The sequence below is a fragment of the Patagioenas fasciata genome, chromosome 4 (genome assembly GCF_037038585.1).
Source record: "Patagioenas fasciata isolate bPatFas1 chromosome 4, bPatFas1.hap1, whole genome shotgun sequence".
Lineage (NCBI taxonomy): Eukaryota > Metazoa > Chordata > Aves > Columbiformes > Columbidae > Patagioenas > Patagioenas fasciata.
The window spans coordinates 78,160,715-78,188,205 of NC_092523.1; the positions used below are offsets into that span (position 1 = coordinate 78,160,715).

General features: G+C 40.0%; 1 protein-coding gene across 2 annotated transcripts in view; it reads left to right on the plus strand.

Annotated features, from left to right (window-relative positions):
- The window catches only part of UNC5C (unc-5 netrin receptor C), a 229,656-nt gene that overhangs the window by 139,013 nt on the left and 63,152 nt on the right, over window positions 1–27,491 (plus strand). For both annotated transcript variants that reach the window (XM_065836227.2, XM_065836228.2), the window contains exons 2-3: window positions 6,668–6,889; window positions 24,194–24,337. In XM_065836227.2, the coding sequence (XP_065692299.2) occupies window positions 6,668–6,889; window positions 24,194–24,337 (366 nt within the window). The remainder of the gene's footprint in view (window positions 1–6,667; window positions 6,890–24,193; window positions 24,338–27,491) is intronic.

Genomic DNA, 27,491 nt, shown 5'->3' on the forward strand with positions numbered 1-27,491 from the left:
TATTCATATGAAACAACATAAAAAGCTAAGAAAGTATTTACAAAGTACTACATTCAGTTACAGCTCAGTCTCAAGCCAGCAGCATGGGACTCCTTTCATTGTGTCCCAGCCATCAACAATACATTGCATGCAGATTTGTCTGTGTTAGACTGCTTTGTGCTGTGTGATATTATTTACCAGTGACCTTAAGATATATCTGCCTATGGCTGACAACTCTCTAGCCTGAGTTCTGTCTTGTTTCCAGCACATGACATGCGAGAAAAGGGAGTATCAGCTCCTCATTTGTTCATTGTATTTGACACACCACATTTGCACTGGTGAAACAGCAGTTAGATGAAGAACCTGAGTCTGAACTTTTAATTCTAAAAATACATAGAGAATTAATTATCCTTGATTTTTTTTCCTGAATTGTGTGTTTTGGACTATATCCAGGAAACTTATTTCCAGCCTATGTGGAGAATATGTTTTATGTGCTATAAAATGCATCCTACCGTTTAACCACAAAGGTTAAATTAGGTCTTGTAAAAAGAGATTTTTCATATTATTGTAACAGGCACCTACTTTCATGTTCATGTAAATATGACAGGATCTGTCCTGTGTGACAAAGAATGCCTGAAGGGGACTTGGGAATGAATAGGTTTAACAAAAAGTATTTTAGTCTAAGCCTTGTCCATCTTTAATTAGTTATCAGGGTTAAAGGAGGGGTCAAGAGCCTGGAGCTGCTTCAGGACTAATGTGTCAAAGGAAAGTGAAGTCTAACACTGAAGAGGAAATGATGCTCCTCGGAGGTTTAATAATTTTTTGACCCTGTGTCGACTATTATGACTACTAATGGCAGCAGGGGCAGAAATGTTTCAAATTAGACCTTGCTTTGCAGGTGATTAGGAAGGGATCCCATGTCACCATACAGACCCATCACAAGCTAGAATCCAAAAGGAAGAAAAAATACATTTCAATTTTATGGGCAGGACACAAAACTTGTCATCTGAACCTGAAGCTTCACCGCCATTTGTATATTGCATTTGTGTCAGAGAAAACAGAACTAGCAATGATGTGCAGCCAGACTGCTTGAACTCTACCAGCACAACCATGTCTAACACTCAGTGGTTATTTTCCTTGGTCTCTAAGTGCATGCGAAGTTTGCATTTGACCTCCCTGGGATGTGTTGTTAAGCTGAGATCCGCTAGGACGGTCTTCACCAAGACATCGCAGGTGCAGGGAAAGTTCATTCCTCTTTGCAGGCTTTATTTATTCTCTTTCCAGACTGAAGTCACCCAAAAAATAGATGAATTTTGCATGCCCTATTGATTTCTCTATTGTTTTTCCCAGACCATACCTGCACTCTGTTTTCTTTGCTGAAAAGAGCATTTCATTTTGTGGGTGCTCAGTAAATTTGAGTCTGAAATTCCCTTGACCTTGCTCCCCTGGGAGTTCAACAAGGTTCAGCAAACATCTTGTTTGTGGGCTGCCACAAAACCAAGCCTCGGCTTTATGCACGTAAAGGTCTGCAGTGGATTCAGCTACAAGCAAAGTGTTGTTTTCTCCCATTTCTTATTCAATTTGGTCTGATTTAGGGTTCATAGTTCCATAGGTGATGCAAAGCTCTAAGGTGGATGCAGGCTGTAATGACACACAGGTTTTTTTGCTTCCTCGTTTCCCATTTCATGGCACCATGACAGGACAGAAAACCCTGTAACCAAAGGATTTTCAGCAGAGCAATTTTCCCTTCCTGAAAATGTGTGGTTTCAAACCAAACACTTGCCTCCATCCTGATAAGCTGTCTTACCGAGCTAGCACCTGCTGTTAATTTTACAGTAAACAGTACTTGTTGCTCTAGAAAGCTTTTTAATCATAGCATTAAAAATCTGAACAGAAATCCCATCCATACAGTTAACTCCAGCTGCTTTTCTTGCAATGCGTGGGGAATGATCTTGGCGAGTGATGGGCATCCAAATGCAAATGGAATTAGCTTTGCAGCCATTCATTTTAAATTGCTCTTGAATCATTCTGAAGTAAATTCCATTTGAGAAGAATTTGCTTCAGGTCTCTCGCAAAGAGATAATGGTCCAATATATTATAATCTAAGCAATAATAGTTTAAGTCTTGCAGTTCAGAAATAGAGTGAGTTATATTCTGGGTTGATGAGAATTAAAGCTTGATATATAGCAATAAAACTAGTGATCTAGAGATGAATAGATTGGTGTACAGAGCACAATATTTTCCTGCCACAGATTAGAGTGAGAATACTAGTACATAAAAAAGGAAGTTATACCATAAAATCTCCTTTTTCACTTGTTACGCATGAAGAGCTATAATGTGTACAGTTTTACAAACAAATGTATTGAAAGAGTAAAGACCTTTCCTAACACTAAAAGGTTCCTGACTTAGGCAAAGATTTGTTTAACCTTAAAAGAAAATTGAGCGAAAATTAAACTAAAATTCCTGCATGTGACAGTCCATGCCAGCTTATCTCAATTTCTGTGACACTTCACCTGTTCCTATATATTTTGCATTTGACTTGCCTTTAAAAAATATATATAGTTGTCAGATACTGCAGAAGGCAAATAAGAGAGCGTATCATCTGTATTTGGGCCAGCAATTAAAATAAAAATTCCAAATTAAGATTATAAATTGAAATGGATTTTTAAAATGTATTTTCTTAATATGAATGAATTGCATGAGTGAAATCAGTTTAGCAGTACCATTAATCAGGTCTTTTGTCTTGCTAATATAAATCAATCAATAGCAACAGATGGGCTGCACACTTTATTATGTGAAAATAAAGATGAATGTGACACACTGCAGAAGTAAACTTGCAGCTCAAAGTTGCGGAGCACAGAAGGGGATTCGTTACAACAGGGGAGATCGATGTGTGCCTTGTATTTACGTTTGATCAAGGTTGTAAGGGGAACTTGCTGCACATGACATTGACATAATGATTGGAAATCAGGTATGTGGGGTTTTAGTGTTTGTTTGTATCTACTCTCCCAGATCACTCCCAAATGGTTTAATTAGCTTTTTTGCTCCAGAGAGAAGAAAAAAATGTGTCTAACTCCTTAGGAGAGTTAAATGAGAGATGTATACAGTTTACTGCTTTGGTGCACCGTTGGGAGATGAACATTTTAAATAACAAGTGATAACCATCACGTAGATTCAGATCAGAGTCTCAGGCAAGATTTATTTCTTCATACAGCAAGGGACCACACAAAGAGAGGAAAACTCCACCTAAACTATAGAAACAGGCCCAGCAGGCCACATGGTTATAATTCAATCATCCCTGAAAAACTGAAGTTAGGATTTGGTCTTTGTATGGACAGAGGGATGAGCTGTACTTAACCAGAGCTGCTCAGGAGAAACTGGGATGGGAAGTGTTTATTAGGTTGTTATAAACTGTGAAAACACAGATTAATGAGATTGCTTCGTTTTGTAGAGAGTTGCAAGATTCTCAACACAGTCCAGTATCCTATATTGACATTTTCACACATAAATATCTTTGTTGGATTTTTCAGACTATTTTGTTATATAATCACAGTGCCATTACGATTACACTCGCTGGTTGCTGCAAGCATAAATCAGTCCCCATCTCTTTGGGGAATATAGGGAGTACCAATTGACTTCCCGCTGAGGTTCACACGAGCTGGTACAACCTCTTACCTTTCAGTCGTGAATAGCAGGAGCACTGAATGCTAATGGAGGTAGGACTAGTTTTGTCTTGTGATGGGGATTTTTTCTGCCAAACACGGAAAAATCCAGTCCTGGTTGTATTCTGGATGCTCCGCTTAAGAATTTGCATGGTAAAAAATTGACTTTGATGTTGCCACTAATAGCAACAGTGCGAGGGCAGGAATTGAATGAACGTAGTCCTGTTCAGAAAGCCCAAAAATTCTGTCTTAGCTACGATCTTAAAGGTATTCTAAAAATGCAAGTTTAAAATGCTAGTTCCCAGAGACAAGACAGACTCTATGCACTCTTTGTGTGACAGTTTGTGAATGGTTTCCATCTATATCCCTAACATTTAAGAGCAGTTCAGATGTCTCTCGATAGCAATGAGAAGTGTGGAAAAATAAAGTCAGGATTTATTAATGCTTAGAAAGAATAAGGTGGAATTATAGCAAGAAGCCAGTGAGAAAACTGGTTTGTACCTGACCTCAGAATGCCAAGCTGGTGGAAACAGCCATCGCCACAATTAAAATGTGAGACCAGGTTGTTGTGTACTGGACAGTACTGTGAATCCACTTTAATATAAAAATAATATATAAACATTAGAAGCAGTTATATTCATGGGGGAAAGCCAAGCTGACTAAAGAAATCATTTTTAAAACCACCTTTTTTTTCTTTTCTACAGCTTGCTGTTCCCTCCCTTTAGACTTTCTAGTTACATCTTTGATAAGATACAGTTAATTGGTCAGGCAGCATAAGTATTGTCTTTGATAATATGCAGAAATCTAGTGGCAAAAATAAATACATTTGTTCTTCCAGTCACCAGAAATTAGCGAAGCAGTACTTGTTTAATTATAAAACATATGTGTGCTTTGTTAGTTTCCATCTGTCTGCTCACTGATTTGCAATTAAATGACCAGAAGAAAAAGATACGTTCTGTGGCAATTCAGGGGAAATGATTCATCTCTAATGTTTCTGTGTTGTGGATGTCTATACAGCAGCGGCTGTGAGAGGGAGGGAAGAGGGGAAATCTGGATAGAAGGGCTTGAGGAATGCTTAAAAACCCCTTGTTTCAGTTCAGGCATGTTTTGCTGTCATGACTCCCATTAACTTATTGTAACTCATCTTTCTCTTTGGAAAAAAACTGGGGAGCAAAATGGAGCAAGGAAGAAAAACCTAATGGGGTGAGGAAATGGGACTGGAGAAAAAGGAAGGTGATGTAGCCAGAGTGAAAAAGAAAACACAGAAAAGACAAAAAAGGATGGGAAAGTGAAAAAAAAATAGATTTGAGTGTTTGGAAACTATTAGTTGGAGATGGAAACCGGATTGTTATAGTGTGTCACAGATTTTCCCTTTGCTAGAAAAATGTCAGGCTTTATTTAGCGGCACCTTTTTCTGTCATTGAACTAGTTCAGCTCTATTTACTCTCAGGGAGTGATGTGGTAGCAAGTCAGGACTGTTTGTAAAATGAAACACCTAAAAGATCGGGAATATTTTTAAATTAATATGAAGAAAACAAGCAAACAACAAACAACTGTTGAACATACGGTCTCTTCATAAAGAGGTCAAGATATTCACAAAATCTTTTGCTGTGTAAGGTATTCCCATCACTGATAAAGACTCACAGGCTAGCTACATGAGTGGGCACCATGTTACTTTCTCCCTCTGTCTCCTTCCTCTGTTCCTGTTCTTTCTTGTCCTTCTACAAAAGCAACAGCTGGAAGGAGAACTTTCCATGCCTCTTGTAATTCTGGACACAGCCTGCTCAGACACATCTCAGGTATGGGCAGGTAGTCTGACATTTCATCTTCATGACAACTGGCAGGGAGAAGATAGTCAGCCTTTCCCAGTATTTTTAGTTTGATGTTTTTTTTGGTGTTTTATTGATTGTCAGCAGTGTCCGTCACTGTGCACAATGACAGATGCTTCAAAGGCAGAAAGGGGGAGATGGAATAAGGCCGTCAGGACTGTCATCTGCTGGTGGATCTATGAGTAGTTGGTGCCCCCATCCCTTTGCTGCTGGGAGCATCTTGGATGTTCTTGTGCACTGACGGCAGGTGTGGACGTGGATGAGATGATGGTGATTCTCTGCTGAATTGGTGCTTTCTGATGTGGAAGACTTTGTAGAAAGGGGCAGAGGGCTGGTATGGGGGGATTCGTGAAGAGGGAGGGAGAGAGAAGGATATGTGTGTTAGGTGTTTTCAGTGCTGCCCCCTGCACATCACATTCAGTCCTTTTCCCCCTGTTCCAGGGTTCTTGCATCCGTTTTACTCATTACCAGCAGCATCAGAGAGATGCAGAGTTTCATTAAGTCAATAGAATATATCTGTGTTAGCCCTGAATGTCACCATCTCATGGCTGCTCTGCCCTATGTCCCAGGTCCCGATTCCTCTCCGTAGACCAGTGTAGCACAGATGAAGCAGATAAAGCACAGCTTGGCACCTTCATTAGCAATCCAAGCAGGGAAGTCAGGATATGAACAGAGGCATAGACTGGACTTGCATTTAGTCTTTTGCCTTCAGAGCAGATATCAAATTGCTTATCTGAAATGAAAGGCACTATTTCCTATTTTTAACAGCCTCAACCCATACTAACTGTGTGCATGCACTTGATTAAACAGTGTGATAAGTCACTATTGAAAACTGTGACCTTGAAGCTTTCAAAAGTTTCTATTATTTCTTTTTACGGTTTTGCAGGCAACTCTCCCAAGTGCTAACATAATGTTTTATTGCCAGTATTGCCAGTAATGATAACAAAGGACCGTTTCCAGTCATGTGAATGTGACACGTCCTGTCACATCACATAGAGGAAAGAGAGGTCAGGATGTAAAGAATAATTTCTTCTAGTCTGAAAACAACATTGTATTTAACCCCCCGTCTAGGAATGCTCCTAAGATAACATTTTATTCAAAAAGTACTCTCCTTTTGAAATTTTCGGAAAGCAACTGTAAATCTTTGCCAGGTTAATGTTGGTTGTTTCATTTGTCCTTTTTGTCCCTTCTCTACAGATGATGATTTTTTTCATGAGCTTCCAGAAACTTTTCCATCTGATCCTCCAGAGCCATTGCCCCATTTCCTCATCGAACCTGAAGAGGCTTACATTGTGAAGAACAAGCCTGTGAATCTGTACTGCAAAGCCAGCCCGGCCACGCAGATCTATTTTAAGTGCAACAGCGAATGGGTTCATCAGAAGGACCATGTGGTGGATGAGAGAGTAGATGAAACCTCTGGTGAGTTGGCATTATGTCATAAGAATTAAAAAGCAATATCAAACTCACTCTTGTGATCTACCAGCTATTTCATATGGCAACTACTTTACCGTTGATACAGCTATGAATTCTGTATCTGTCATAGCACAGGGGTAGTGTCTGCATCCAGGTCAGTAAAACATGATTATAAAGCACCTTGCCCAGGGTTGAAACGAAAAAAAACGGGAGAACTGTGCACAAACAAACTGGAATTCCTTTCTCAGCCAGGTCTACTCCCTGTTCGCTTCCCCAGTGTCACAAATTCCCAGTGGTTGCACTGGATCGTAGTCACAGACCAAGAACCACATTCTCCCCAAAGTACTGAAGAGCAAGCGGGTTATTCCTAGTATGATGGTTTCTTGAAATTTACTCAGATTTTGGCAAGAAAGGTGAACGCACACCTGGGCATGGTTTAGAGCAGTGTATTGATCCAGAGCAAACACCTGGCTGATATTCCATTACACTTTTCTGCCTGTTCCAGTAGAGCCTGTGTGAATAAGAAGTACAGGAGGCAGCAGGTTAACAAGGAGGAGGAATACCAGTCAATACCAGAAAATCCACTGACATCCATGGAAGAAAAATAGGACCCTTGTAGTACCAAAAAAAAAAGGTCTAAAAACTTTATAAACTAGCGTAAATCAAAGAAATGATTGTTCCCATTTGGAAGGACTGGTAATAGAGTTTGAGTCACATGCAAGGAGAGAAGTGGGACTTACTGTTGTTTTGATGACTCCGAGAAATAACAGGATACCAAGTAAGAAGGTACCTTTCATTTGGGAAATACACCACCACTTGGTCTAATTACTTAGAAAAATAACTCCACCAGATGTCTTGGAAGTCTCTTGTGAACTGGGTTTTATTTGTTTCAGCTCATTTATTTGCACAGAGATCAAAAGCATAAGCTTTTAGTGGTACTGTAGTGCTCTCAGCTTGAGAAAGGGAAGGTGGGTGTAGGAAGAAAGGCTGTAGAAAAAAATTATGTATTAAACTTTGGACCTGCTTATTTTTTGTAAGAGTTGGCTTTTCCAACAAGTTGACTGCAGCAGAAAAACTAAAAAAAGGAATTATTGTTACTTAATACATCTTCAATTTTTTTATCCATGGGAGTCCACTGGAATGAAGGAAAAGCAGGAGGGCAGCTACCACTGTGTTAATTTTTTAAGTTTTTATTAACATCAGCAGTCAGAAACATGAAAATGGTTTGCTACAGGTGAAAAATTCATTATTTTTTTTCTCAAAAAACTAATTGTAGACAAACTTCGTGATACCATAGAGCAAATTGCATTCTACAAATGTAGGCGGCCAGTCTTGAAAAGAGATGCATCTGAATATGTTAGAGGACAAACGTTTTGCATAACAAACAGCAGCAATTATATGCAAACAAACCTCATATCCAATTAGAGATTAACATAATCTACTGTAGTTTGGGGGGGTGTTAAAAGCTGAACACATGAGATTATTAGTACAAGAGCCACAAGCCCGGCCACAGTAGTAGCTTGTTAAAACAATCTTGTCATCAGAACCTAAATTTGTCAGTCAACCTGGTTGTTCCCAAAAGGTTGGTTAATGTGTGTCACATTTGCAGTGTTTGTCCACCTTCCTGTGAGCAGGCTGAGAATCTGGGGCTCAGAATGCCTAGTTAGTATAGAAATGGGTAAACAATGTATTTAGGGTAGTGATAAGGATGTAAGGGCGATGGAGAGGGTGGTGTAAGGATGACAGGCCAAGCCTGCGCTGCTACGGGCTCCAGGCTTGTGGTTAAAGAGGATGGAGAAATGGTCCACAAACCAGCTTAGATCTGGCTTTTCCATGGGTAACCCAGGGCTCTAAGGGTCAGTTGTGTAATCTGAGCAACTGAAAACTGGGCATATACTTGTTGCTTGATATTTTACCATTCTTAAGGTCTGTTCTGCCTAAATACGAAGAGGAGCACCATGCTGAGACAGCCTTCTGCTGCCTTTTTGCACTAGGCTTGCTGTCTTAGTTCTTTATGTAGGAAAGCAAAGGAAAACAAGGCAAACAGACAATAAAATATATGAGAGGGAAAATGTAAAGGTCAGCTATGCTTTCTTTTCTAAAGGACAGGTAATTGAGAAGAAAGAGGACTAAAATATTGGTGTGATACTAGTGATGTATCATCTTGGGATTGTAAATGATGCATGAAAGGGAGAAATAAGTTTTGATTTGCAAAAGATTATGTGTTCATGGGCTTTGAGCCTGTGCGCAAGAATGAAATCTGTGTAGAAATGATTAACTCTTCTTAGAAGGCAAATTTGTTTCTGTCATTGATAAAACCAGAGACAACAGCACAGCAATAGCAGTGGGACAAGAGATGGAATGAGACTGCAGCTGAGTCCTCCTTGAAAAGAGCTGCTATATAGAAGTGTTGAATATATTAAGAAGGCTAATTTTTAAGAGGGGAAAAGAAATATTGATGTCTTTTTCCTATGTACATATATGTTTTTCTTTCTAACAGAGAGAAGGTATGAAATAAGAGTTATATTCACAATGCTATATTTTTAAACAGTAGGTAAAGCATTGCTATGAAGAACATGCCCAGGGATTCTGTGGGAGTTGTTGCCTTCTGGTTGGAGAGGATGAGAACAGTAATGGTGACAGGGTGTTCTAGTACCACTTTATTTAATTAAACGAGCCTGAAGAGAGAACCTTGCAAAAAAACAAAAATGTCTAATGATTGAGTCTGAGAAGCCAGAAGCTTTACATGAAAGATCATTACATTCTGGTTTTTAATCCTCAGACTCAAATTTTTCTTCTTTATGGAAAAAGCTGAGCGTTTTCATAAAGAAGTCAAATGGGACCTTTGAAAATCTTTAGTGCACATCTTTGATTCTTTCATTTCCTATGTATGTGAAATACAAGGTAGGGCATGGTCTTTTCATGTTTTTACTGGGATATTTTCCCATTAATGTGGAAAAATATATGTAAAGAATAAGAACGGCAGTTTTAAAAAATAAAGATGAAAGTTGTTTTGAGGGAACACATTTGACTTTATGACTGACTGCCATAAAAGATAACAGCAATGAAAGTAAAAGGAACCCTGCAGAACCGATGCTTTTGGGGGAAGAAAATTCCATTGTCACAGAGCGGAAAGCTCAATAGCATCATTAATTTGTGCACATTTTCCAAATTACTGTTCCTCTGAAAGTGACTGTGGCAAAATATGCTATTTTGCATGTGTGCTTTTTATGGAACAATATTTTCAGACACACCCCAGTTCTGCAGCAGTGGGAGAGTTGTGGATATAAAGAAAATAAGTGTCCTGTACCCATTTAATTTGTCCAGAGGGATTAAATGCTGCTAAATCAACCCTCACACCCCAGTGATGTACAACAGGAAAATCAGGACTACAGGAACTTTGTTTTTGTCCTTTCAGTTTGGATTTGCATTGCAATAGTTTCTCTATGACTATTAAGGTGAAATGATCTATAAAACCCCTCTTGCCCTCTGCAATGCTAGCGACATGTTCTTCTTTTTTCTCCTTCAGGAAAGGAGAAAGCAACGTTTGGGACTCTACTAAGTGCTAATTAAATAGACATATTGGGCAATTCAGCTGGCGTTATTGTTTGCTTAGACTTTCTGTCTTCTTTTACTGGGATGCATAGGGAGATGAAAGCTTGAGGAGTTTGCTGATGACCTGCTCTGTGTTTCCATATAACAGCAAGACAATAAGGACTCTTAAACCCAGCCTGAGGGTCCAGCTACTAAAACACAAACATGCTTATGTGTGCAGTCTCAAAGGAAAGGCACTGCTGAAGAAGGCTTTGCTAAGGAGCTTTTTTCCATGTCCTCCCCTCAACAGGAGGCTCTCAGAAAACCTGATGTCCCCCCAGGAGCATTCCCAGTGCCACTCTCCCTTCAGCCAGGAGGGCAGATGGCTCCAAGGACTTTCCCTTCAGCTACCCCTTCAACAATCTCCCTCTCCACAAATCAATGAACATGGTCAAGTTCGGATCTGGCTCAGAATAAGATTTTCATCTGATTAAGAGGGTTTATTGAACGGCGCTGAGGTGGATGAGTATGCTCTTCATTGCAGACAGAAATCTGAGATGATTTTGTTGCAGTTTCTTTACACAGCCGCTGCTGTGATCCTCACGCTTACCTCCCGCCATTATCTTTCCCCATTAATGGAGCAGATTTGATGAGAGGACAATGAACTTTTGACATCTAGTCAGTGTTGATCTGACAACTACAGGTTGTTACCTCCAGCAATGTGTTGGGCAGCCTGTTGAGAGAGTGGGTACCCAGCTAGATAAGTCTTCAATAGGTCTCTCAACAGAAAGATCAAAGATTGACATCTGCCCTTTTGCCTTTAAAATAGCACTTATAAGATGCTGTAGCCAACACAGCAGTGAGGGAATCTCCATAGCTACTGGCACCATGTACAGAGGCAGCAAATTCTTCTCCAGCACACAGTGCTCTATCACTTGATCTTCCTCTGTGTGTGTAGATCTCACGAAAGCCATTTATTTTGGTGTTTGTGACACAAAGTTTTGGAAGGCTGTATTTCCCAGATGGCAAAAGTCCTATCAGCTTGTTCAGACATTGTTTAAGATGGGACTTCTGATTATACAGCAATGATCATCATGTAGCCTCTCATTTTGAGCCGTTGTGCTGGTTTGTCTTAGTATTTGCCGTAAATAAGAAAAGCTACCACTACTTTTTAAATGCAGCACTTCTTTGATTATCGGTGTTGAAGAACGTAATTTGGGAGCCTGAATACAAAATTCAGGTGCTCCTCACCCCCACGTAAACACAACTCAGGGAGAGGAATGCAGAGAGATACCATTTTACCCATATTCTGTCACCCACAGATCTTTTCTTTAGTGCTCTTTTCCCACCTTGTACATCTTCCTTCCTTAACCTCTTTTGTCTTCTTGACCTAATTTTCTGTATTATTATTCAGGAGTCCAAGAGATAAGGAAAAAAGCTATTTTTCCAAACAAATGTGGCCAGCATCTGTATCAACTTCTCTAAGGAGACAACAAGTGATGCTAAATGTTTTACTTATACTTAGCCTGCAATATTTTGACTCTCTAGGGTAGAATACCTTGGGGTGATGTTAGTGAGGGAAGCTACATATCAAAGGTAAGGATTGTTTTCATTCCACTGTTGTCACAAGTCATTTCATTTTCTGTTTATCATTGGATCAAATCCATTACAAACATCAAGCACCTGATTCAAAGCAATTCTTTCTCAGCAATGTATTGGCAATTTTTAGCTCTGCTCCTTCAATACTCTACCCTAATCCAACTTATTTCAAGAAAATTTAAAAATGTGTCTGTGTATCTCTTCCCAAATTCTTCGATTAATGGTTTTGAGACGTGGGTTAGAACCCACATTTTCTTTAGTAATCTCTAGTCTATCTCCTCTTCAGAAAGATGCTATAAGTTAAACATCTTTGTATGTATGGTCTAAAAGGCTGCACCTGGTGTAGAAAAGAGCAGACAACTTTGTTTCTCCAAAGTATTCTGTGGAGAAATACAAGTTGCTTACTTACATAAATGTGAACAAATCCACTCTTCTCCCCTATTTGATATTTAGCTTGCAGCTATATTAGATGTCACTCAGGCCATCTTCTTGCATCTTCAAAATAAGCTGCTGGCAATGTGGTCCCCAGCATGCCCAGATGAAGGGAATACTCGACAACAAATCTGCTGCAGACATATTTTGCAAGCAGGCAAAGTTTCCACTTTTATCTTGTGTAATTAGTATACTTTGATGGAAAGAGACCGTGTTTGGAAACTTCAGAAGCAACAAACACACAAAAGCAGAGAATCACTATTTGCTCGGATATCGATTCAAAAGTGGTGTTTATTTTTGTTGAAGTGAGTAGAGAAATCACTGAGTCCTGACCTAAAGAAGGGAAGTAATCTTTTTATAAACAGAGTACAGAATTGCACCAGATATTTGCTTCTGGAGGGAAATCTGATTATAAGCAATAAAATCCCAGGAATATTGTCTTTTTGTACAGAGGCCTGCAAAAGACAGAGAGGTTTTTGAGTTTAAACTTCACTGAATATATTACATATAGATACCTTCTTTACCTGTTCACAGCTATTGACACCTGCCTGTTCTTCTGCTAATGCCGTCCTTTCGTGACTCATCCTGCACATTAATCCTGCTCGTGCTCTTCCTGTGAGTAATGCTGGGTCCATGGGAAGGGTCATTTGCCCATCCCAAATTTTCTGTGGATACACCATGTATCTCTGCACAAATCACTCAGTGTCTCTGTTGTTTACCTCTGCAAAGTGTAGTGGGACCAAAAGATAAAAGCTTGAGGATATTTATTCATTTCTCATTGCAGTGTTCACTTCCTATCTGCAGCTGTTTGCCTAATTGTCATAAAGGTTTCCTGTGGGCTTCTAGAAAAACAAATCAGAGACAGGAAATAAAGTTATTTAAAGTAGTAAGTGGACAAATATGGATACTTAGTGCATTCATCTGAAGCATCTGAGGATACCCATCTGAATGTTTCCAGCCTACACCTTATCTGCCTCCAAGTTTTTCCTTCATTAAACCCTTTGTTACATGCTCATAATCCCATTAATTCCCTGAGAGACATCTTGAGGCATCAGTCTACCCACCACAGCTTCAGATTAACCACAGCTTTGCACAGTAATGCTTCTTTTTTCCATCTGTGTCCCCTGGCTCCTTTGGAGCCCAACACCCTTTGTGTGGGATCCTGCAGTGAGGGCGGTCTGGTAACTGAAAGGCCAATAAATGTCAACTTGATTTGGAAGCGAGTCCCAAAGGTTCGTCTCCATCCTTCCTCCACTGGCCCAAATGGAAAACAACTGTTTGCTGGATACAGGAATGGCAGAGAAGAACAGCAGAGCCAAGGTTTTGTGTGCTGTCAAACGAAAGTCCTAGAGTCAGTAACACCCCAGCAGTGCAAGAGCAGGAACATTTGCATCCTATAATATAGAGGTTTCAGTAATTAAATGTGAAAATGAGTAGGACTAATAGGTCTGTAGTTTCTTTGTGAAAATCCCTGAAAATATTCAGGGAAATGGAGGGTCCAAATTACCCCTTACTTTTTCTATGTTGAGAATAAGTTATAGTCTGATGCGGTCACTGGAAATATAGTCTAACCCTGTTTAGAGATGTTAGGGGATGATAACTGTGCAAGACATTTAAGTGTTGTTGTCTTGAGCCCCTTGAAGTCTCCATAAGCTTGGATCTCAGTTACCTGAGTAGTATTTTTTTTCTCTATTGACTCATTAGATAGCGAAATAATTCTCTGATGAGTGGTAGAAGAATTTATTTTGCTTAAAGCTAGACTGGAGAAATAATTTTTTTAAAAAACCATTTACAACCGTTGCACATAGATCAGATGCATTGAGGCTTTTCTCCCTATGCAGCTCTGGTGCCGAATCATCGCTAATGTGTAAGGGAAAGAGATGTGGCTGTCACATGCAACTCTGACCCGTACAGGATCTAATTTTTGTGCTGCCTTTTTGGGTTCACTCACTCTATTAATTTTGTCATTCCCATGTATTCCAGATTCGTACATAAATGAGCAACTTGATGTGGTAGGTACCGGCAGGACTACCATTCACTGGCAAGGGTATGCACAGCTCTTTCTCATCAGGTTTTGATGGGATGCCTTTCATAATTCCCCATAACTTCTGATTCCTCTTCATATTTTGATTGCGAGAGCAAAAAGGGAATCTTTTGTCAGACTCTTCCATGCTTCTTCTTCCCTCTGAATACTGATCTTTAGGCTTTCATGGCCTGTTGTATTATTTGCTCGCAGGTTTTTATTTTGGAAAGGATCTCGGTTGGTTGATAAGTGCTTTTGGCTTCCCAATGGCTTGTATAATGATGTTTCTGTAATGAGTGCTGACACTGCACCTGGGCTGGTTGCCATGCCCTCCTCTGAACAGGAGCAAGGGTTGCCAGGCCTGAAGAATAGCGATGCCTAGAAGTGGATCAGGCTCACTTTGGGGTTTAGTTTTAATCCTTTTGTTGTTCAACTAAGGTGGAAACCAGTATTGGAATTCAATCTGGGTGGGTAGCCAGGAAAAAGAGAAAGAGGCACCCAGAATCACAAGAATACTATTGGAAGCATTTACTTACATAATGAAAAAGGTCTTTTTTCATGGCAAAGTTGCATGGATCTGCAGAGCAACTTGCATTGCCTTGTAGCTGATGGGAATCATGAGCTGTGCTGTATCCCTAAACACATACACACCAAATGACTTCTGTGACGATCAGGCTGCCTCTTCACACACCTTCCTGCCATGATTCTGTCATTCTCTACAAACTAAGAACAATCTCCTAGTGTTTTGATGCTGCCCTGGCACAGCCCTGAAAAACACTCCGAATGGGGGAGCAGACAGTAAATTCCCAGCGCTTTACCTCTGGTGCAAGTCACTTCACTTGGCAGTATACTGGACAAAGCTGCTTTGAAAGCAGCTGCTTGTCGTTTTCTTCTTTATCTTTTAAGTTTTTCTTGTTTCAGGATCCCAAAGTCGGCTGTGAAATGCCATCCCTAGCACGCACAACAACCATGGCCAAAAAACAGCAGAGCTTTTACACTTCTCCCCCAATCTGCTGCTCCTGCACATCGTGGACTAAAAAAACAGGAAAACAACCGCTGAGAAAGGCTCCCGAGTGACCTCTTGTGTCACGTTGCAACTGTCCTTGTTCCCACAATAGCTGCACCAGCCACTGAACTGTGTCATCGCATCAACTTCATGGAAAATAAGGCGTTTTCGCCTTGTCTCTGCTTCTCAGAACCACACAGCGTGGGTGTGGTGCACAAGTACATGTGCAGATACATATTATATATGTATGTATATATATACACACGTAAGTCAGTAACATAAACAACTTGATGTATATTTTCATATAAAAATTTACACACAAACCCATTTATTGTTCATTTCCCTGCCCCCCCCTCACTATGCAAAGGGAATGTAAACACGCTGCTCAAAATTCAGATGCTCTCGGTTGGTTTCGCAGATGTTTGAAGTTCAATAGATTATTTTTTTCTTTCTTTTCATAATTTCCTCAGCTTCTTCTAGTGAAGTGCTAAACAACCATTATTCCTTTCTGCCTGCACATTGAGATTCATCTGTGGGCTCTAAACTGCCTCAAAAGTGCTTCAATTTTGCATGAGCACTAAGCTGGGGACTGGGAAGCATTACCCAGTGCTGAAGGCCCAGATCATTAGAAAGAGCATGTAAATCCTCTGAACCAGAAATAAAAAGTGCACAGATTTTCTTTGTGAAGTCTCAACTGCGGCTTTGAAGTAAAACATGAACCGTTGCCATGTTTTTTTTCCCGGCCCTTGAAAAAAAAAAACAACAAAAAACACAACACGAAAAAACCAACATCTTTTCTCAGCTGCACGTGCCTCAGCCAAAAGAAGAGAAAATTGGGCTTTGACCCAAAAGCTGGAGCTCATACTCATGCTTTTCTATGTGGACGACTTCTTTATGGCTGATCCCTGTGAGTAGCACGAGCCTGGCAGAGAATTGCTCGGGTACCACTGCTCAGTGTCAGGATGCCTTGGGTCAAGATGCCTCAAGTCACATTTGTTTCTGCTCCCAGACCTCAGCCTGTGCGAGTTCAGAAATAATGATGCCCAGGATTGAACATAAATATATGCTTGTGGTAGGTTTTCTTTGGAGTCCTGCTACACTGGAGCATTATTATTACTTTTGTACCAGGAAAAAAAAAATAAGAAGCAACAATAGGCACACGTTGTTACATGTGGAAGAGAACAGTGCATTTTGGAGCAATTTGTGCATATTAACAAAAAATGCTATCAAATAGAAAATAGCCTCCATTAAAAAGAAAGGAGGGGGTGGGAGGGGTGTTTTTCCCTTGTCTCTGACCTGTTAAAAGCTGAGAACAAGCAATCTGGTGCTGTTCTAAAGTATTAAACAATAGTTCATGGTTCATATCAAATGATCAGTTGCCAGGGTTGGCCAGGGGAGGAGGCAGCAGAGGGACTATTTTACCTTCCCCACGCTGGCAGGGACCATGGCAAACACTTTGCTCTCCACCAGCCTTCAAGAGCTCTGTCTTGAAATCTTCCCTGCATCTTACATGACTCGGTCCTTCAGATGTTAATGGGTAAAGAACAAGAAAGCCTTGTTTTCGCTAAAAGAGAATAAAACCCAAACAGAATGTGTGCTCTTTGTTTCCAGCTCAAAGTAAAATCCCTCTGAAGGCAGCCCTTTGGAATTTTTGTGTAAGTCAGTCAGTTAAAAAATAGTAGGAGAGCTGGGATTTTAGCTTAATTCACTACCATTAGTTGCTAATTAAGTACCATAGCTAACTGATGCAAACCAGTGCAAACTTGACAGCAGTTTTAATGCAAACTTGACTTTATGAGGCTATTACCTTCATCTGTATTAATTTGAGTTAAGAATGTATCTCTTTCCTAAAGAGAAAGTTACGAAGAGGGGAAAAAAATAGCTGGAAGGCTTTAATTTAAATATTTAAGCTAATATTTGTGGAAAATTGTTTGCAATCTTAAGGTTGTTTCCTACCACCAGCCAGCCACAATTTACAGAAAAGCAGCACTGAGGCAAAACCAGGTCCCTGCAATCACAGCGTGAAGGATTACGGGGTGTTCAAGCTGTTGCTCTTTTAGATCTCTAGATATCTATCTGTCTATCTATCTTTTGTTAAGATTACAGCTACTCCATATAGAAAATAAGCTATAGGCAAAGTCTGCCGTTACACTATCATCTCTGTCCCATTAGGATGCACAGAGCACATTTTTCTCAGCAAGAACTTTAATATTTGAAGCCATTCCTCTTGTACATAGCCTATTTATTCATTTTTTAAACACCAAATTCCATGTCTTAAATAGTCTGATATATTTGAGCAGAATTTCTTGCTCACTGCAAGGGATCTATCTCTGAAAGAAGGTAAATAAATTTCAATTCTGAGATGGCACTGATTTTATTTTTACCTTTGTAAAAAAGTTATTTCACCAAGTAAAGTGATCAGTCTTCTGCTGCAGAGACAGGTTGTTTATAGCACCTGTGATGAGCGATTAAATAAATCACATAGGTCATCCTGGACTATGGGTGAGTAAAAAGATCATCATTTTTGGCTTTGGTCAGTTGAGTTTTACCATCAGAGAACATCCTAATGACAAAGCACTGCATAATAAGAAAGCAATCTGTTTACCTTATATTAAGTCTGTTTATCATCATACCGGTTTGGCCACTTTCATGAAGCAAAAAATATGATGCTGTTTTAAGCATTTTTGGACAAAGGTTTGTATGAAATGTAAGACAGATGGGAACTATGAGAACTGAAAATACTTTCATCCTTTTTGCCAAATATTGTGGAGATAATCCAGCCCCTCCTGAAATTATTGTGATACTCCCGTTTTCTTTTTTGGTATCAGGATTCTCCCTCCACACTCATCTTGCATTAAAAGATATAGATACTTACGTTACTCAAATCTGTCCTGATTGAGCAACATTCGTAAAGTATTCTTTCACTCTCCTACTCCTAATAAATAGAAAATAGAGCCGTGAATCAGAAAGCATGGACTGTTTCAGAGTGGCACTGATTTATTTTAGGACTACGCAAGCCACTGCATTATTCTGTGTCTAGGTTGGGAACCTGTATGGGGACAAACCATCATTTTCTAAGTTGCATGCCATGTAATCCGATTCTATAACAGCATGTGCTGTGGGGACGTGCAGAGTAACTTATACTTCTGAAGGGTTGCAAGTCACCTGCATGAAAACGGGTTGTATTTCCATGCTTTTTAACAGTGGCTGCAACGCACCTGCGATCTATGTGTGTGTATTAGTAATGTCTTTTTCCAGACCAGTAGGTCACAAAGTTCCATCTCCTTGAGAAATGTGTTTTATGGTGTATGTGATTGCTAATTAATGAAATACCTTTCGGGCACCTGAAAGTACAGAAATACCTTGAACTTCTACTTACAGAGAAAATAAACAAATTATCCGTGCAGTTTCTTAGTGCAGTTCAGTCTTGCAACTAAATAGCTCCTCTTTAGTGTTGTGTCAGAGGGTCAAACACATGCCAATATAATACTTCCACAAAAATTGCTCTATCAAAGTCCTGAGGAATATTTTCACACATGCAAGGTATTAATATCAACTGCCGAACATTTATAGCAGCCAAAATACATCAAAATAATTTTTTGGCAGAACAATGCCCAATGAGTTGGAGATGCTGCCTCTGTGACCTGGACTGATTCCAGCATGGGTAATTATGTTTGATTAATTGATAATAATCTCCTGTTTTCAGACATTTACAGTGATTATTCCTTGTCCTCAGTAGTCATCTTCAGTTACAGAACCTTATAAGACGTTTTTATTTCCCTCTAGAAAGAAATGAGTCTGACTGGCAAATCTGCTCCTATTAAAATCATCGGGAAATTTGCCAATTCGGCAGGTGCAATATGGAACCCATGAGTTATTATTGCAGTTGCTAATAATCTACCATAATATCATACAATTACATTACATTTGCATACATTTAAAAAGATAACATTTCTGCCTCTGAAGACCAGATGATCTACCCCATGGTTTGTATAGCCAGCTAAGTGCTTGGAGACCGTGTCAATGAAGTGTGTCTCTGCTTGATTGTGTTTCTAGGACACAGTTTATAATAAAATACCATGTATATAAGGCACAATTCCCTCTTTGTACTTCCTTTTGCTCCAGGAGGGGTAGTAATTTTCTGTTGCCTCTCCCCTGTACGCACTGGGCTGCTCACATTAATAGTAGACAGCCTCTATCTGCCCATTAACCCCTCATTAACAGGAAAATACAGACATAAGTAAAGTTCTAGTTCCTTCCTACGGCTTTTCAGAGCCCAAGTTGTATTAGTCTCAGGGATACGTTTATTTTATTGAAATGAATAATTGTATCTGCTGCGCTATGAAATATGAAGAATTGTCACTCATGAAGAACCTATTTAATTTGTGGGACTGGGACATAATTGCAGACAGATTATGCTAAATGCCTTGAGCCTTCTTGTGAGCCATCCTCCGTCCTCAACAGAACAGAAAAATATTAGGGGTAAAATGATATCTTAAACTGGTTTGTTTAGTCTTCTAACAGCTACAGGATTTTAGACCTCTCTGTAGGGAAATTCCACCCATGTAATATCTTTTTTCTGGTGCCAGGTTTAGGTAAGTGTACTAAATCTGACTGATCTGCATGTATAAATACACCAGCCTTGAGCAACATCTGTGGCATCTTTTACAACCCAGCAGATCCAGATCTGGATACTCAGGACCCAGAGAGGACAGCATTTCTTTTATTTTCATGGAGATTTCTTTACTCCCCTATACTCAAGTTGTAAAACTTCGTACGTTGCTTCCCTCTTGCGAATAGTGCAGTTATTCCCCAAGATCAGAAAAGAAATGCTTGTGCAGAAAGAGTCCAGCAACCTAGGGGTGCATTTTTAAGGATCTGTGAGTTTTTTCAGTGAACAATCTCAAGATGCAATTACCATTTATTTTGGAGAATTGTTTTAAATTACTTTGGTTTTCTGCATTTTCATTTTAACTCTCCTCTCTTCACAGTCTTCTTGTTGCCAGAAATAGGGTGGTGATAATTAGACCCAATATCTTCACGTATCTGCTTTCATAGCCAAGATCCAGATGGGCTGCAAGAGGCTACAGAAATGGTTCTCACTTTGTTGAAGGCAAATCAAGTTTGGACAGCGGAAGCAAATGTTTTTCCTTGACATATTCTAGCTATTCATCACAGGGAGGGTACAAGTTAGAAATACTGTATAGATGCTCTTTATGGATTTATATGCATTCGAAGGGACCTGTCAAGCATTCTAGCTGCCCACATTTCTGTTATATCCCTTCAGATGCGCTTGTTATTGCATTACTTTAAAATAGGAAGACCCTAATTTCTTGTGGATTGTGCCACCATCCATGCGATTATATTAATTCTGGAAATGTGCAACATAAGTGTTGTAAGAAAACATGTGTGCTGCATATCTTCGCCTGCAGTATGGCTTAGCCATTTGAGGAACTAGACTGAAAATTTAAATATATTTCTAATAAAGAAGGTAAAGTGAAAGAGATATTTTCTGTGGGAAGTTCACCTTTTGTTACTTAGCACTGTGGCAAAATGGAATTGGCCAATACCAGGTAGGTTATGCCACATCAATTATTTCTAATCTCTTGATATGTCTTGTCCTAAATATATTTAGGCTAAATATAGGGACTCATTTTATAAAGTGACCTCTAGTTTTGGACTCAGAGGTTGTAAACTCACCTGTAATCAGATAATTCAATGAACAGTTGCCTGAACTACAGGCACAGGATGTCACATTGTCTGGAAATATTGAGACATGGGTTGTTTGGCTTTTTTTTATTTGTTTGTTTGCTTTTTGATGACTCCAGCTACTGTTCTGTACTGTAGAAGCAGAAGCAGCTCATAATAAGGCAACTGTTATCGAAGCTATCTCAGCAAACTGTGGTTTTTTGTAATCTAGCCTAGAAAGGGATTCTCTGTTAGGGGTTACGTTGAAGCATGCGAGCAGAAGGAATCGGATTGTGAGCTGGTGAGGAACTGCATCGCTTTCGCTTGCTCCAGGGTCTGAGGCTGGATGCTTTTCACCTGGTGAGGTGTTTCTCCTAAATCAATGTGGCTGTTTATGCAACGAGGTGCCAATGGACATTGCTGGGAAGGGGTGGTTGAATCAGCTTTGAGTTCTGGCCATGGATCCTTACATTCCAGGTCATCTTATGGCATCACCGCCTGGTTTGATAAATGTTGAACTCTAGAAATTCGAACTCTTTGAACTCTTGTTCACATTATAGACAAAGACACAATGATTTATTTTATTTTGTTTTATTTTATTTTATTTTATTTTATTTTATTTTATTTTATTTTATTTTATTTTATTTTATTTTATTTTATTTTGCTTTCAAGCAGAAAGAGTTGACATCTATTTGGTATGTAAAGAAAGTGTGCATCTCTTTGGTCATGGCACAACTGTTGCTATTACTCAAAGATCAAAGGCCGATTTACTTTGATTAACCTGATACCTATCAGTACTTGGAGTAACTTGTTAATTTGAATTAGAAAGCAACACAGGTCATCAGAGATAAGAAGTTCTACAGTGCATTCGATGGGAATTATTTATCTAGCATGTGGTTTTGTACCTTCAGCAGACTACCAGAAAATGGCATTTGTGTCCTGAATGTTAAGACTATTTCATAATCATTATTAACCAGTATTGTCATTATAAGCCTGCTTGCTTTAGCCCTCAGGTAACAAAGTTCACTGCTCCATCAAGCTCTGCCATAATCAGCCTTATTATAAAAACATAATATTGTAACCTTCAAAGGCTCCCTGGGCTAGTGCTGTAAAAACTGAGAATGAACTGGAGCAATCTTTAGGCTAGCAGCAGTTGCACTGGGAAAATATAACCATTTTTATGCATGTAATGTACATGCTCCCTCCCCACCCTCTTCATGCTCTTCTCAACAGGACAAAAGGTATCCCTCAGACTCCTTTTGGAGCCAAATTAGCTCATCAAAGCAGAACACGTTTGTAACACAGTGTTCACTGCATATCAAATGCCTGTGAACCACTTTGATTTCCATTCTTTGGAGTGCAGTTGCCATATTTTGAGTGTTTCATTTCAAGGAGGAAAGCTATTAAGTGTTTCCCCCAAAGCAGCTGATTATTCAATGGCTAAAGATGTCAAGGATAATGAAATAAAAAGGGAGTTAGGCTGTGATAGTGTCTAGCAGGAAAATGCATCTCATTAGAAGGCATTCCCACCAGAGAGGTCTATGGTATTACATGCATGAATTCCTTTCTGCTGCGAAGTCGTTAACCAAGTTTTGGATGCAAACAGCATGCAGCCTCAATGGCAGCGCACGAGTGTGTGCAAACAGTAATTAATCGCTGGCTCCCTGAATGGAGTCTCTGTGAGACTGGAGGCAAATCAAAGGGCTGGCCTGGTTTCCAAGCGCTCGAGGAACACGCCGTGCTGCACAACTGGGGACATTGGCGTTATGAATACCACCTTGTGAGCCGTGTGGCGGGAGGCTGGATGGTCTCCATGGGCTCAAGGCTGTGCTCAAGCACAAGGACCTGCCCTTTGGTGTTTGGTGACAGGGAAAAACTGTGCGTGCTGTGATCCAAGGGTCTTTTAGCTGAATTTCCTGGCAATTCTGAAATGAAAAAGAAAATCAGTTCTACTACATGTTTGTATGTGGAATTTATACATTCAAGGCTGTTGGCAAGAGTGCATTTTCTGCAGGAAGACAGACAGGAGTCAGCAACGAAGACTAAATATGCTGACAAGAAGTGTATGTGCTCTCTCCCACCCCCACCAGTATCTTGACTGGAATAAGAAGCGTTTTGACCAGATGCTGCATTCTGAGGCAGAGAAAGGGATTGTGTCAGTACAAAATACAGTGGTTGTCATTAGAGGATCAAAACATTACTAACTATTGTTGCAGTCGTCTCAGAGACACCGCGATATTTCCTTGCAGAGAGCACAGTGTGGGAGATGTGAGCAAATATCAGTCTGCTGGGAAGGACAGTGAGGGGGTCACCGTCAGCATCAGTGTGACTGAAGGTTTTTGGGGTGTTGGGGAGGGCAGGGCCAGGGAGACCATCAGGCACTCAAGTGCATTGCAGTGTATTATAAAATCACTTAAAAAATTTCACAGTGTCTGCAGTACATATGACAGTAATAGTCCCCAAACTGGCAGCTTGCAATAGCCGTACTGCAGCACGTATGCCCATCATTACAGAGTATTGGGACATTTTCTACAGTGGTAAAATCCCTTTTCCTGGGCAGTTCAGTGTCAGAGTGACCAGGACTTCTCCCTGTGCTGTATCTATCTAGAGAAATGAGATGAAATACAGGAGCGCTAAGGGAGTCATATAAACTGAATGACACTGTGGTTTTATGATGTTCATACGCAAATAAAACTGGACTGGATCGTCACTTGTTGTAAATCATACTAGGGACATGGTACAATTTATACCAGCTGAAGTGCTGGTCCTCTTCTTTGTTTAACATACTTGCAGTATGTGATAAAAGTCAAAATCACAGTGATTAGTTTTTCATTCACCTACTTATATTATGAGGTAGATAAAGTGTTGCTTTTTTTTCCTTCTCATCCCTACAACAGTCTGTGTTGCCAAGTAGATACTGGTAGAGAGCTGTGAAGTCTCACGACTTTGCAAGCAGACTTCTGTTCCGACGCTTCCTTCTTTCTGTCTGTCAGCACGACACTGACCAGCATTCCTTGTACCCTCACAGGTCTGATTGTCCGAGAGGTGAGCATCGAGATTTCCCGGCAGCAAGTCGAGGAGCTCTTTGGGCCCGAAGATTACTGGTGCCAGTGCGTTGCCTGGAGCTCTGCGGGCACCACCAAGAGCCGGAAAGCCTACGTCCGCATCGCATGTGAGTGTCTGTGCTCTCGGTGTTTGGCTGATGAAAAGTGGAGTCTCTGCCATTTGAGAGAAAGATTTGGGTTCTGAACGCTTAGGCTTTGTATTTTCGAAGAATCACAGAATGTTAGGAATTTGAAGGGACTTCAAAAGCTCATCCAGTGCAATCCCCACATGGAGCAGGAACACCCAGCTGAGGTTCCACAGGAAGGTGTCCAGGCGGGTTTGAATGTCTGCAGAGAAGGAGACTCCACAACCCCCCCTGGACAGCCTGGGCCAGGCTCTGCCACCCTCACTGAGAAGAAGTTTCTTCTCAAATTTAAGTGGAATCTCAGTTTGAACCATTACCCCTTGTCCTACCATTGGTTGTCACCGAGAAGAGCCTGTCTCCATCTTCCTGACATTCACCCTTTATATATTTATAAACATTAATGAGATCACCCCTCGGTCTCCTCTTCTCCAAGCTAAAGAGACCCAGCTCTCAGCCTTTTCCCTGTAGGAGAGATGCTAGCCATTGCTGTGGAATTTTACTGGATTCTCTCCAGGATGTCCATGTCTGTCTTGTACTGAGAAGCCCAGAACTGGACCCAGCACTCCAGGTTTAGCCTCCCCAGGGCTGAGCAGAGGGGAAGGATCCTCTCCCTCAGGCAATACTTTGTTTAATGCAGCCCAGGATGCCATTCACCTTCTTTGCCACAAAGGCACATTGCAGACTCATGGTCAACTTGGTATCCACCGGGCCCCCCAGATCCTTTTCTGCAAAGCTGAAAATACGTATCTCTACAATCATATAATAAAGCTGCTGTTCCTTAACAAAGGAACAGTGTATGTTTAGCATATCATGTAATCAGATTGGTAATATGAGGTTGGAAGTGGTCATCTCAACCCTAATATTTCATCATTGTTATTCATGGCTACTAACCTCAGTGTTTATTTTGAATCATTCCCAGCTTAGACCCCAGGAACACAGGGCAACCAGTTCTCTGAAAACAGATCTTCTTTTGACTGTACAAATATTTATTGCTCATTAATTTTCAAAGAGGTTCTTTTATTTGTAATAGAGTAGTCACGCTGGGGACTCCCATTTCTCTTTCACATGATGAAATCCTGTTTTGTGTAATGGGGACAAAATTTATCATCCGGAATTGTATCTCTTCCGCTGTTTTCACCTCAGCAAAAACACATTTTGTGAGAAAAGGTCATCAGAAGCTGGGTTTGCAGCATGCTTATATATTTCCTTCGCTGTGCCTAACAATTTAAAATGAGAGAAGAGAAATCTTCCAGCCAAATAAAGCTTTTCACAGACACATTACAGAAAGAACTCTCTGTCAGTTATAACTCTCCATTTAGAGCTTGTTTCTTCTTTGGTTCTTGCAATAGTATTACATGGTTAAATCCTCAAAGAGGAGTTACCTCCTGTGTAAACATCCAGATACAAATCTCAGAGGTTAAGTAACTTTTGTATATTGCCATACCTACACATTCAATTTCTACATAACACATAATCATTGTATGTGTATGTAAGTTACTTTATATCAATTGACATCTCTTCCCAGGTGTCCAAACTTCTATCAAAAATCCTAATAATATAGTTTGCTACTTTTTCTTACCATGTTTTGGAGTGATAGGAACAATCAGTTCACTGATTTTTCTGGAGTCTTCATTGTTTCTTTTAGAACAGTCTAAGTAAGTAAATTCCACAGAGTTTTTATGTGCTTTATAGCTGAAAAATGGCTTTGTATTTTACTGAAGGGTTTTTTTTTAACCTCTTGTTTCCAGTTTTGAGGTTCTTGGGCATCTGTGGCACAGGCAAATCACTTAGGCTCCTTGGGATTAAGGGTTGACGTGTTAGACCTTCAAGCTGCAGATTTTCAAATAGAAACAAAAGTGTGTTCTCTGCAAAATTGTCTATTTCAAGTTTCACAGATTTCTATATATTTCCCAGGTAACTCACAACTATTTTTTTTAGAAACTCAGGCATATGATGTGGAGTAAATGCCTTACTTTGTGATATCATTTGGTCTACAAGATCACTATTTTAAATTATGGACTCAAATATACCAATACTCATCTATATTCACAGATTTGTCTTCAAAGAACTTAATCTGTACTGGCAATATAATAGTTCTTTCCTAATATACTTTAAACCTGGCTGGTAAGTATTCTGTTGGTTGTATAATTTGCAATAAGACTGGGATGCAAGGTAGACTCCATGTAGTGTTTATTAATCCAGAAAATCAAGGATATCTAATATTTAAGAGGGGCAAAAGAGTCCATCTCTCCAACTCTGTCTGCAGCTATAGTTGTGTGTTTGTCACCAATGCAGTCTTCACTTTTAAATGGTACAAAAAGTGAGCGCTGACACCTTTGGGAGAGGTGAGGTGTTAATGGAGCATGTAAAGCACTCTTGGTTAAGATATATTATTATTTATCTTCATACTTGAAGGTAGCGATTTTACCATAACAGGTACAACTGGAGCATAACTAGCCATACCTAGCACATTAAGAAAAGCTTCTCTCTGTCCCTCTTCCTCTCCCCCTCCTCATCCACTTTCTACTTCTCCTCTTTTTATCCATCTCTTCTTTCTCTTTTCTCCCTTAAGCACACTGGTCTTATTCTGGAATTACTTTGTCGTCTCAAGGGCTGGAACTGCACTCCATTAAAACAAACAAAAAAAAATATAGCATGCAACATCTCTGTTCACTGAGCGTGTAATAGAATTAACTGAAAAGTAATTTGAAAGTGTGAAAAATGTGCATCCTGGAAAAGCCACTTGTATTTGTTTAATGCAGGGTCAGGCGTGTGTCAGAAAGTACATAGCAACCTAGTCAATGGAAGTTCTCTGTGAAAATCGATTACTACATCCCTCTGGCTAAGAGCTTTGGTTATTCAGGAAGGGAGTAATCCAGAAATATGGAGAGAAGATGCTGCTGGTTTTCAAAGGCTCGCAGTATAAACAGGAAAAGAGTCTGAGCCTAAAGCCAACATCCTGCCTTCCCTAAGTGTTCCCGGCATTTAACAGCGTCTCACCGCTCTGCAGTCGCAGGCCACGAATATGTGGGAAATCGTTCCCTTCTGTGCAGGCTCTTTCTGAAAAGGAGTAGAAACAGTAGGTGATGGAAACATCATTATTTTCACCTTTTTTCCTGTTTCATGGAATTTATCT